At 43.6% G+C, this 13,243-nt stretch overlaps 1 protein-coding gene across 3 annotated transcripts in view; it reads left to right on the top strand.

Moving 5' to 3' along the window:
- The first annotated feature begins 2,001 nt into the window (after positions 1 to 2,001).
- The window catches only part of LOC135550069 (mediator of RNA polymerase II transcription subunit 30-like), a 29,303-nt gene continuing 18,061 nt past the window's right edge, over positions 2,002 to 13,243 (top strand). For 2 of the 3 annotated variants that reach the window (XM_064980534.1, XM_064980535.1), the window contains exons 1-3: positions 2,002 to 2,154; positions 3,743 to 3,901; positions 8,194 to 8,304. In XM_064980534.1, the coding sequence (XP_064836606.1) occupies positions 2,002 to 2,154; positions 3,743 to 3,901; positions 8,194 to 8,304 (423 nt within the window). Of the gene's footprint in view, positions 2,155 to 3,122; positions 3,264 to 3,742; positions 3,902 to 8,193; positions 8,305 to 13,243 lie in introns of those variants that run through there. The other variant, XM_064980536.1, reaches the window with a different exon arrangement.

Below are 13,243 nucleotides of genomic sequence, written 5' to 3'. Positions count from 1 at the left end.
TAAAACAATGAAAATCCTCAGCAATCTACACACTACCCCACAATGACAAAGTGAAAATGTAGAAAAAGTATTTAGACCCTTTTCTATGCTCAGGTGCATCCTGTTTCCATTGTTCTTCCTTGATTGGAGTCCACCTGTGGTAAATTCAACTGATTGGACATGATTTGGAAAGGCACACACCTGTCTATATAAGATCCCACTGTTGACAGTGTATGCTAGGGCCAAAACCAAGCCCCGAGGTGGAAGGAATTGTCCGTGGAGCGCCGAGACAAGATTGTGTCAAGACACAGATCTAGGGAAGGGTACCAAAACATATCTGCAGCATTGAAGGTTCCCTAGTGTAGTGTAGTGTCCTATATTTGTATTTTATTTTTTAATCCCAGCCCCTGTCCCCCCAGGAAGTCTTTTACCTTCTGGTAGGCCATAATTTAAAATAGGAATTTGTTCTTAACTGACTTGCCTAGTTAAATAAAGGTAAAATAAATAACCACAGTGGGCTCCGTTCTTCAGTGAAAGAAGTTTGGTACCACCAAGACAATTCTTAGAGCTGGCCGCCTAAGCAAATCGGGAGAATGGCCTTGGTTACTCTGACAGAGCTCTAGAGTTCTTCTGTGGAGATGGGAGAACCTTCCAGAATGACAACCATCTCTGCAGCACTCCACCAATCAGGCCTTTATGGTAAAGTGGCCAGATGGAATGACAGCCCGCTTGTAGTTTGCCAAAAGCCACCTTAAGTCTCTCAGACCATGATGAAACCAAGATTGAACTCTTTTGGCTGATTGCCAAGCGTCACTTCTGGAGGAAACCTAGCACCATCCCTTCGGTGAAGCATAGTGGTGGTGGCAGCATCATGCTGTGGGGATGTTTTTGAGTGGCAGGGACTGGGAGACTTGTCAGGATTGAGCCAAAGATGAACAGAGCAAAGTACAGAGAGATCCTTGATGAAAACCTGCTCAGGACCGCAGACTAGGGCGAAGGTTCACCTTCCAACAGGACAATGACCCTAAGCACACAAGCCAAGAAAATGCAGTAGTGGCTTTGGGACAAGTCTCAATGTCCTTGAGTGACCCAGCCTGAGCCCAGACTTTAACCCAGTCGAACATCTCGGGAGAGACGCTAACATAGCTGTGCAGCACCACTCCCCATCCAATCTGTCAGAGCTTGAGAGGATCTGCAGAGAAGAATGGGAGAAACTCTCCAAATACAGGTGTGCCAAGCTTGTAGCGTCACCCAAGATGACTCAAGGCTGCAATCGCTGCCGAAAGTGCCTCAAAGTACTGAGTAAAGTGTCTGAAAACTTATGTAAATGTGATATTTCAGTTTTTTCCAAAAATGTCTAAAATCCAGTTTTTCTTTGTCATTATTGGGTATTGTGTGTAGATTGATGAGGAAATAAAACACATTTAATTAATTTTAGAGTAAGGCTGTAACCTACCAAAATATGGAAAATGTCAAGGGGTCTGACTACTTTCCAAAGGCACTGTAGATAGGTAAGTTCTAGGGTTTCAGTAGGTGATCACACACAAACCATTAACTTACACACAAAAAAAACATAAGGAAAAATCAAAGAGACCGAGATGCAAAAATATTTCTAGTTTAGTTCCATACATAAAAATAAAATCAATTTTGTTTAGCACATTATTTCACTCTATACTGACACTTTTTCCTTTTGAGTATGGAACGGGCTGATGGACTAAAGGGTTAAGGGGAAGCTTGGAGATAAATCGCTTGCAATTATTTTTGAATAAATGAATTAATTATTGTCCCATAAGGAAATTTGTCTGGCAACAATAGTTTATTTATTTATATATTCATTAATTCATCAACTCATCATTGGGAATGTAACATCAAGAAATTAACCAGTCTGTTTCTTTTTCCCTGTCTTTCTCACCAACCTTTCCCTTTTCCATCCTTCCAATATCATACGACTAGGCATGCCAAGGTGTGCCAGTGTAGAATAAGCTGACCCATCACTGCACCTAGAGGTCCTCTGCTGTCCACATGACCACCCCTCCCATGGTGGCGTTCGCTGGGCAGCAGGCTCAGGCTGCCCGTGATGTCAACACGGCGTCGCTCTGTCGCATCGGCCAAGAGACGGTGCAGGATATTGTCTTACGCACCATGGAGATCTTCCAGCTGTTGAGGAACATGCAGGTGAGTGTTTGTGACTTTTTGTATTGGGGCGGTGTAAAATCTGAATGAAGTTCATGGGTTGCCTTTGATTATAGATGGTGCTGGTCTGTCAACCACCTTTATTACACGCAAAGCATTCAGTCTTATTTGACCCCAGACCGACAGCATTACATAAACTGAGAGCACAACATGAATTGACTGCCATCCAAGAGGTAAAAATCGTGTGGCCCTGGTTGGAGTCTGTTCAACCAAATAAATATCCCTCTCTCTCCTCACAGTTATATCAAATAACATTAACACAATGTGACATGTATTGTCCCTCTGTTTTATGATGAAAATGGATGGATATGGGCCTACGAGCAGAAAGCTAGGCCAACTAAGCCAGCTTTTATTATTGCCCTACAAAGGCAAGTCTCCCGAGTGGCGCAGTGGTGTAAGGCACTGCATTTCAGTGCTTAGAGGCGTCACTACAGACCCTGGTTCGATTCCAGGCTGTATCGCAACCGGCTGTGATTGGGAGTCCCATAGGGCGGCGCACAATTGTCCAAGCGTCATTAGGGTTTGGCCGAGGTAGGCAGTCATTGTAAATCAGAATTTGTTCTTAACTGACTTGCCTAGTTAAATACAAATAAATGTCGCAATCCTGTTTCACACTAGTTTTAAAACATGGATGATATAATTGGGTATGAAAAGGTCTCCATTTTATCATTAGACAGTCACCATCTGTTTATACCTCTTCTCGTCCTTCTGTTGACACATTGGAAAGATCAGACGGTGCCCTGGAGATGAGTTCAGGACAGGTTGTCTCTGTCCTAAATGGCACATAATTCCCTATGTAGTTCACTACTTTTGACCAGGGCCCATACTAGGACTCTGGTCAAAAGTAGTGCACTATATAAGGAATAGGGTGCCATTTGGGACATTGTCAGACATTGTCTCTCTCGCTCTGTGTCTCAAAGAAGATCCTTCTGCAGCTCATTAAAACAACGACGAGAAAGTCAAAGACAAAAGAAGAGGAATGCATTACCACCACAACACAAGCTGCGCTTCCTCGCCACAGAATGCACAAACAGCACTGTTGTGACTTGTTTCACAGATCACAGACTCTGTGTGAAAAAAAGATCACTCTGGTAGGCATGTATACAGGTATACACCTCACCTACCCTCATGCAGGGAAACATTTCAGGCTGCACAGGATGATTACGATCGGTTAAAAGCACCTACAGCTAGTTAGCATTAAAGCTCTGTTGAAATGATCAGGTAAAAGTGCCTAAAGCTAAAGTTAGTTAGCATAAAGCTCAGGTTAAACAGTCCGAAGCAGTTTTAAGTTAAACACATATCATATGTAACTTCTGGTGGAATGCCATGTAACAGCACAGTAAAATGAATACTTTTTTTTTTGGTCTACATTACAAAACAAAAAAACTCATTATTTTACAAAACTTCTACGCTTCAGTTACCACCATAAACATTTGAGTAATCACACGCTGATTACCGGTAGTCAAGAAGGTACTAGTCAAGGAGTAAATAGGAGGCCTTGTATTGGCCCGTAGCAATTATTAAAATGTTATTACATTAAAACACTTCCTTCCTATGTCTTCTCCCCCAGCTGCCAAATGGAGTGACGTACCACCCCAGCACCCACCAGGACAGGCTGGGCAAACTGCAGGAGCACCTGCGTATGCTCTCTGTACTCTTCCGCAAGCTGCGCCTCGTCTATGACAAATGCAATGAAAACTGCACTGGTCTGGACCCCGTAACCCCAGAGGTGAGTGACCAATGTCCCAGGACCACTCTGTCGATCACAATCAATATCTAACTAGTTTGAACTGGACATCATTTACTTGGTGCCTCTCCCACTCTGTCCCGGTCTACCTCGGCACACCCTATTCCCTATATAGTGCACTACTTTTGACAAGGCTCTGTTCAAAAGTAGTGCGCTGTACAAGGAATTTGTATCCATTTGGGACACAGACCCTTGGCTCACCTCCACATTCAATTAAATTGCTCTCTGTGTTTGTCCCTAGGGCCTCCTTAGTGGCTGTTATGGACACCCACCCACCACTTTATTTTACTGAGTTACTGGGGCGGCTGTTGTTTCAGACCTCATGCTGGGCGATTCCATTGTTTTTATTTGTAGTTTTATTGTTGCAGTCTTTTCTCCTATTGGTTTGGAGCCAATTGGTTTTAAACCAATGTTTTAGAATGGACTGCATGCACACGTTTAATTAGGCTTTTCTTACATCTGACAGAAGCATTTTGCATTAAACATGTACATTACCACTCAAGTTTGGATACAGCTACTCATTCAAGGGTTTTTACTTCATTTTTTAAAACATTGTGGAATAATAGTGAATACATCAAAACTATGAAATAACACCTCATGCAGTAACCCCAAAAAGTGTTAAACAAATCAAAATATATTTTAGATTCTTTAAAGCAGCCACCCTTTCGCAGTGGTCTAGGGCACTGCATCGCAGTGCTAGCTGTGCCACCAGAGACTCTGGGTTCGAGCCCAGGCTCTGTCGCAGCCGGCCGCGACCGGGAGGTCTGTGGGGCGACGCACAAATGGCCTAGCGTCGTCCGGGTTAGGGAGGGTTTGGCTGGTAGGGATATCCTTGTCTCATCGCGCACTTGTCTCATCGCGCACTCAAAAAGAAAAAAAGTAGCCACCCTTTGCCTTGATGATAGCTTTGTACACGCTTGGCATTCGATCAACCAGCTTCACCTGGAAAGCTTTTCCAACAGTCTTGAAAGAGTTCTCATATATGCTGAGCACTTATTGTGTGCTATCCTTCACTCTGCGGTCCAACTCATCCCAAACCATCTCATTTGGGTTGAGTTCGGGGGATTGTGGAGGCCAGGTCATTTGATGCAGCACTCCATCACTCTTCTTCTTGGTCAAATAGCCCTTACACTGCCTGGAGGTGTGTTGAGTCATTGTCCTGTTGAAAAACAAATGATAATCCCACTAACTGCAAACCAGATGGGATGGCGTATCGCTGCAGAATGCTGTGGTAGCCATGCTGGTTAAGTGTGCTTGAATTCTAAATCAGCGACAGTGTCACCAGCAAAGCACCCCCACACCTCCTCCTCCATGCTTCATGGTGGGAACCACACATGCAGAGATCATCCGTTCACCTACTCTGCATCTCACAAAGACATGGTTGGAACCAAAAATCTCAAATGTGGACAGATTTCCACCGGTCTAATGTCCATTCCTCATGTTTCTTGGCCCAAGCAAGTCTCTTCTTCTTATTGGTGTCCTTTTAGTAGTGGTTTCTTTGCAACAATTCAACCATGAAGTCCTGATTCACTCAGTCCCTCTGAACAGTTGATGTTGATGTATCTGTTACTTGAACTCTGTGAAGCATTTATTTGTGCTGCAATCTGTGGTGCAGTTAACTCTAATGAACTTGTCTTCTGCAGCAGAGGTAACGCTGGGTCTTCCTTTCCTGTGGCGGTCGTCATGAGAGTCAGTTTCATCATAGCACTTGATGGTTTTTGCGACTGCACTTGAAGAAACTTTAAAAGTAATGATGGACTGTCGTTTCTCTTTGCCTCAGGAGGCTGAAGAAATTTGTCTTGTCACCTAAAACCCTCACAAACCTTTACAGATACACAATTGAGAGCATCCTCTAGGGCTGTATCACTGCCTGGTACGGCAACTGCACCACCCACAACCGCAGCGCTCTCCAGAATGTGGTGCGGTCTGCACAACGCATCACCGGGGGCAAACGTTTGACTGGTATTGTACATTACATTTGTTTGTTTTATACATGGGCAATTCCATGGTAACGGAATTACGGTGCGACTTGGATTTTTCACTCAAATGTATATCAAACAAAAACACATTTATAGGAAGATCTGTGCAGATACAATTTTGTTTCTAAACTTTGCATTTGCACAGTTTTTACAGTAAATGTTTTATTTTGTAAATTCATAGTGGTCCTTGTGCATAGAGTTGTATGGTTTGTTAAACTTTGAAGTCAATGGTTTTTCTTTGGCATACATTTTCATGTGAAAAATATGCGTCTCAGCATAATTCCGTGAAGGTGGAATTTCCCATATGGCATACCGGCGTGCTGTATTTCTCTCCCTCTGAAAAGTTACACTTTTTATATAAACCTCACTGTCCATTTACACTCCCCAGTTGTACCACTTCATTTAAAATGTTTACATATTCCCAGAAGCTATGAAAATGACTTATTGTGCTGACCAACCAGTACCTCACCATACCATGTTGGTTGGAGGAAGTTGATGTTGGCCCTCCACACACCGCTATTTATCATACCCTAAAACTCAAGTGGCTGACAAGCCTGCTATTGGCCGGGCACAGTCCTGACAGTCGTGCTATTGGCTGACTGGGCTTTCCCCAAACAGGAAGTGGAATCAATGACTCGGCCAGCATGACCTCATCGCGTTCCTAATTAGCAGCGAGCCTGGTAATGAACAGCTGGCGGAGGCTGCCCACGTCAGCAGTTTTCTGTTTTCTCCCCAAGCCAGGCAATCAACTGAGCTCTTGTCGTTCTTTGGCATTTCCTGCACCGTGAGCGGCCATGTCATTTAATTTACTTATCCTCCACGGCATTCTTTTTTCTCTCCTTTCTTCTCCCTATTTCGTTCCCCCTTTCTAAGTAAGGCAACCTGGAGAACTTAATTACCCCCATTCTTCTCTGTCAACAGGCAAACCACATCCATCCTAGTGTGGCGGAGAGAGACGGGTTATGACTCACACACACACAGTCACAGAGACACACACACACACACACGCTTTCTCTCTCTACCCCCGCACATTTTCCCCCTTCCGACTGCCAAAAACAGCTCTTACCTTTAAATTCAAAATGCGTTTGGCTTATAGCTGGAAGTAGAATGTTTTTTCCTCTGATTCTACAGCCCTAACAATTACAGAGTTGGCCTAATATAATATCCAGCATGTCTTCTGTCTTCTCTCTAATACGAATCAGACAGCTTTGGGTTTAGCATCGGTCTCTGACTGACTAGAGAACTGCCATAGCGGTCTCATGTTTCTCATTTGATTCTCTCTCCCTGCGTATGTCTCTGTCTGTCTTTTGGCCCTATCCAGCCCCGTTCAGCCCTGCAGTAATGCTTTGGTCACAGCCTGCATCAATCACTGTGTACTCTTGGCCTCTGCCAGTTGCTAAACTTCAGGTCACTGACTGCAATGAAATGCAATCAACTACTAGGCTTTTCAGAATGTAGAATAGCACTCAGCCTCAGATTTGTTTTGGACTTCGCTGTGTTTTCACACCTGGTAAGGCTTTTGGTTGGCCGGTAATCGTTATTCCCCTTGTACCTAATCTTATGCTTTTCTCTTGTACCCAATCTTATGCTTTTCTCAAATCATTACCTCGTTCCTACATAACCGTTTAAGCAATCTCACATCACACAGCCATGTATGATAATAGGAACCCAGTAGACGATAGTGTAACGCTAGTATAATGGTACTATTTAAGATAAGCCCGTTGCTCTTGATGCAGTGAAATAAATAACCATGTGTTCCATACGGCACTGCTCGTTATCCTGCAGACCAGCAGGTGTCAGTGTGATTTAAAACAGGAGGAACAGCCAGGCAGAGTGAAAAGGAGGGAGGGAGGAAGGGAAAGACCTCAGCATTCTGAGAGGGTTTTCATCACAACAGTCGGTATAGTGTCAGCCAGACAACGTCAAGCACAGAGAGTGCTTATAAATGAATTAAGAGCTTGGGTATGGACTGTGGAGAAGCCCTAATTCAGAAATGTCGGTGGTGGTATGGAACTGTTTGTAGATTAGTGTTTTGGTGTTCTACACACAATCCCTATTTATTTATTTTGTTTGAGAGACAAGCCAATGAACCTTATTTATTTTTCATGTTTTATTTATCCTTTATATAACCAGGCGAGACCCATTTGAAATGGTAATCTCTTTTGCAACGGAGCCACAGACAAGAGACAATAAATGTATTTTCCAAGCCAACCTACCAAACTACTATCAATTTAACATCCCCCTCACTGAACACCGGTGGACATTGTATATTTGATATACCCTCCCCCCACACAGCAACTCATCCCGTATGTGGAGGAGGACGGCAGCTCCAGACACAATGAACGCTCGGCCAGCCAGGCCCGCCCGGATACAGAAGAGAGGGGGGAGATCCTGGAGGTTAACAAGGTGAGCTGCCCACTGGGGCTTTAGCAATGTAAATGTACAGTAGGCTGGGCTTTAGAGCGCACAGCCCTGTATATAAAAAGGTAACCTCAATAGGGATTCCAGGGGGAGAGAAATGGGCCAAAAGAGAGAGAGAGAACAGATTCTACGAAGAGAAAAAAAATAAATGGAAAAATAGTGTGAAGACAGAAGCTACATATTGTGCACAATACTCTCAGTACTCTGTGCTGTAATTTACCTGAAGTAGTAATAGTCTCTCTTTGACTGTTGAAAATAGTTTTAGATAAACCGCAACATGCATTATTTGGCAGTGTTGCAGCTTTTATTAGCTCCCCAGTCATGGTGTGTGCGCGCCTGTGTGCGTTCTTGTCTGTCTTGAGTGTGCTGAATCATAATGGAGCAAGGCCACAGATGTCATGGATGAGTATTGGTTATTTTTAAGAGCACTAGCTCCCTCGCTGCTGCTAAAGGTAACTACTACTGTAAAACATGGGCGTGAGCGCTGAGCTTACCTCAACTCAGGCAGATACCAAACAAATTGTGTATCCACTGCAAGTACACAAACCCTCCATAAGCATCAATATCTGCATTCTAGCTGACCATATCGCTATGAAGCATACCAACACCGAAAGGAGAGCAAACAGGCACATCCAAACAATAACACCGGCTCAAACTCTACGGAACAAAAATATCAACTTAAAATATAATGTGTTGGTCCCATGTTTCATGAGCTGAAACAAAAGATCTCAGAAGTTTTTCCATTTTCATCCCTGTTAGTGAGCATTTCTCCATTGCCAAGATAATCCATCCACCTGACATGTTGTCAATTTTGTCACACAATACAATGCCACAGATGTCTCCCAAGTTTTGAGGGAGCGTGCAATTGGCATGCTGACCGCAGGAATGTCCACCAGAGCTGTTGCCAGAGAATGTAATGTTCATTTCTCTACCATAAGGCCGCTGCAGAGTTGCACAGTGGTCTAAGGCACTGCATCTCAGTACTAGAGGCTTCACTACAGTCCCTGATTCAAATCCAGGCTGTATCACATCCAGCCGTGATTGGGAGTCCCATAGGGCGGCACACAATTGACCCAGCATCGTCCGGGTTTGGCCGGGGTAGGCCGTCATTGTAAATAAGAATTTGTTCTTAACTGACTTGCCTAGTTAAACTAAAATGTTGAAAAAAAATTCTACGTCATTTTTAAGAATTTGTCAGTACGTCCAACCGTCTCACAACTGCAGACCACACCAACCCAGGACCTCCACATCAGGATTATTCACCTGCGGTATCGTCTGAGACCAGCCACCCGAACAGCTGATGAAACGGAGTATTTTTTAACCCACATTTCTCCACAATTTTGATCGTGCAGCAATGAAACAACTCCTCAACGGGCTCGGGAGGCAAAGGTTGAGTTATGCATCCACTGAGGAGTATTTTTGTCTTTAATAAAGTCTTTTTGTGGGGAAAAACTAATTCTGATTGGCTGGGCCTATGCCCTCCCAGGCCCACCCATGGCTGCGCCCCTGCCCAGTCATGTGAAATCCATAAATTAGGGCCTAAGGAATTTATTTAAATTGACTGATTTTCCTTATATGAACTGCAAGATTGTTGAAATTGTTGCATGTTGCATTTATACATTGAATGCAGAGTAACTACGAATGTCCAAATGTAGCCTAGGAGCTGGATAAAAACATAGCAACGAAAACAATGAAAATACTCATTTAAATTTGGGAGCACTGAGCAAACAGTGAAGTGGACAATCAAACATTTACCATCTTAGCTGCCCATACCACAAAGTTACTACCCAAAACACCAGGGGGAAAAAAAAGGATAACGAAAAGGTAGGCTTCACTTGCATGTCTGCAGCAGCCATCCCCTTTCCAGCTCCTCACTGCCCTGCCCAGAGCCCAAATGCCCAGCTAAATATTAAAGCTGCGATGAGAAGAACATGTTTTGGGGAGTTAGAGGTTAACTCATCAGGACGGGAGGGATGCGGCAGAATGCGGAAAACAGATGTTTAGGAGGCTCAGCTGCATCTGCCTCAACGACCTGAGCCGGATGGATACACCAGATTCCACAAGGAAAAGAGATTGAGGGAAAGAGATGGGAAACGAGAGTTGACATGTAACCGGATGGGATAGATGGGAAGATTTGAGTGTGAAGACGGGCCACATATTGAGCCAAATACCGGATTCCACAGGACGAGAGAGAAAAGAGAGGCTACAGAGAGAGAGAAGATATAGATGGATGGATAACCAGACTGCATGGATAAAGAGATTTTAGTGTGAAGACATACTGTGCATGTTGAGCCAGATAACATTCCAGAGAAAGTGAAACGGGCTGAAGATTTTAATGGAGATTTTAGTGGGTAGACATATTGAGACGGATAGGATTTCCGTCATTCCAGAGGAGGAGAGAAAGAAGGGAAAATAAAGAATACTGAGAGAGTAAAAAAAAAGAAGACAAATAGATGACCGGATGGACAGATATGTGTACAAAGGGAAGATGTTGGAGGGAAGGTCTCCATATGGAGCCATAGAGGATTTTTAAATTAGAAGAGAGGAAAAAGACGAGACACTTGAAAGAGAGAAGACCAATAGATGGAAGACTAGAACAGACCGATACTTTTGTATATATAGTGTATGTGGACACCCCTTCAAATGAGTGGATTTGGTTATCTCAGCCACACCCGTTGCTGACAGGTGTATAACATCTAGCACACAGCCATGCAATCCCCATAGACCAACATTGACATTAGGAAGGCCTTAATGAAGAGCTCAGTGACTTTCAATATGGCAAAGTGAGTTTGTCAAATTTCTGCCCTGCTAGAGCTGCCCCGGTCAACTGAAGTGGAAATGTCTAGCAGCATGTCGTGACTTTACTTTCATTAATCCGATGACTGTTGTTTAATTGTTACCCAATTTAAAGTAATCATGTAACGATTAACTCATTAGGATTTGGGGCACTACGAGAGCAGTTTTTTTAAAGGAGTTACCATCTCCCTAATTAAACTCTAAAGCTCTACCTATTACATCCATAAACAGTCAACTTATTAATCATAACCTCGTATCATATAATCATTCTGAACAGACGTAACCGCCTTGCATCTGTAAAAACCAGAGCCTTATGATTCAGCACTACACATTGGTTTAATTATTTATTCACTAGCTAACTAAATGGTAACACAGGACAAACATCCAAACTTAATACATTAGAAACAGGTCCCTAGCGGACTCACAACAATATGGAGGGGCTAGTTACGAAAGACATGGAGAGGGCGAGAGACAGAGACACTTAACGTTGGTACATTTTGAAACTACTCTCACTTGTACTTCGCACACGAACCACCTCCCGCTTGGAGTAAGAAATCATGAATGTATTTACGTGGAAATGTCTTGGTTCTTTGTGTATTTCTGTCAGAACCAGGTCTTCTTGGAAAGGGTGTTGGGCCTTTTTTGCGGCACACTTGTAAGGCTTTGATTGTCCAAAAGTGCTCCCCATCTGTCTTCTACTGTTGTTCTCCACTGCTGTCGTCTGGTATCCGGTGACTTGTGAAGTCCTGAACAGAACTACAGAGTTTATTCTACCTCCATTCACTCTGGAAGATGCTTATTTGAAGATAAGCTAGCCAGCCTTGTCAATGGTTCTCAGTGGGGTGATGAGAGTAGCATACTACAGTGATTTGAGAAGCGTGGTAGAATGGTACCACTTAAATTTGCTTTCCTAGATACTTTACTTAGGACAGCTAATCAGCCTTACCAATGATTGTCCGGGAGGTGACTTTATCATCTGTACCTCGTGTTGAGATTTCAGAGTTCGACTCACTTTGGAAGTGAGCTGCAGCTTAATGTCTCTCTGGTCTGATATGTTAATTCTTAACCCATCATTTTATACAGTTTGTTCAAAAAGGGTGGTTCCGTCAGGCTTACACGCTCTCTGACCTCACTGAAGGGAGCGGTGACTACTTACTTGTACAAAGTTATAGAAACAATTTTCTCTTATAGTTTAAGATTTTTACATCCCTCTCTTAACAAAAACACTCATACTTTTTCATATTTCGTGCACAATGCATCGGATGGACACTTCACACATATAGTGGGTATACTTTCCAAGTTACAGTATTTCCTTTATAAAATGTTTAATGACATCACAAAATAGCAACCAAACTGACATTAGTGTTCTTTTAGGTCACCTCCGCCCAGTCCCCATGCTCGGTTAGAAATATTGTTACAGTATTCGCTTTAGAACGTGTTAGTGTCGGCAGGAAAAGTGTGTTGAAACAAAGGCACATTCCTTGGGTGAATTTGGAGAGGGAGATAGCTGAATGTTCTGTCCTTGATTCACAACAGGGCATGAGCTGTCAGCCCCCATCCAGTTCCATTTAACCCTCTCTGCGGGTGAGAAGGGGTCTGGTTGAAGTTATTTATTGCAAAGCTGATCTGAACTATTCAGACTCATCCTCCCAGGACAGTCATGAAAGCAACAATGGGATGGCCGAAGCACGTAGCATGTAAAAATCATCTGTCCTCGGTTGCACGCACTACCTCGTTCCAAACTGCCCCTGAAAGTAAAATTAGCATAAAACCTGTTCGTTGGGAGCTTCATGAAATGGGTTTCCATGGCGGAGCAGCCGCACACAATGCCAAGCATCGCTGGAGTGGTGTAAAGCTTGCTGTCATTGGACTCTGGAGCAGTGGAAACGCATTCTCTGGAGTGATGAATCACGCTTTACCATCTAGCAGTCCAACGGACTAATCTGCGTTTGGTGGATGCCAGGAGAACTCTACCAGCCCCAATGCATAGGGCCAAAGTTTGGTTGAGGAGTAATAATGGTCTGGGGCTGTTTTTCATGGTTCGGGCTAGGCCCCGTAGTTCCAGTGAAGGGACGCTACAGCATACAATGACATTTTAGACAATTCTGTGCTTCCAACTTTGTGGAAA

Source organism: Oncorhynchus masou, chromosome 12, assembly GCF_036934945.1.
Source record: "Oncorhynchus masou masou isolate Uvic2021 chromosome 12, UVic_Omas_1.1, whole genome shotgun sequence".
Taxonomy (NCBI): Eukaryota; Metazoa; Chordata; class Actinopteri; order Salmoniformes; family Salmonidae; genus Oncorhynchus; species Oncorhynchus masou.
The sequence above is the reverse complement of the archived record's forward strand: the minus strand, read 5'-3'. Positions and strand labels throughout refer to the sequence as shown.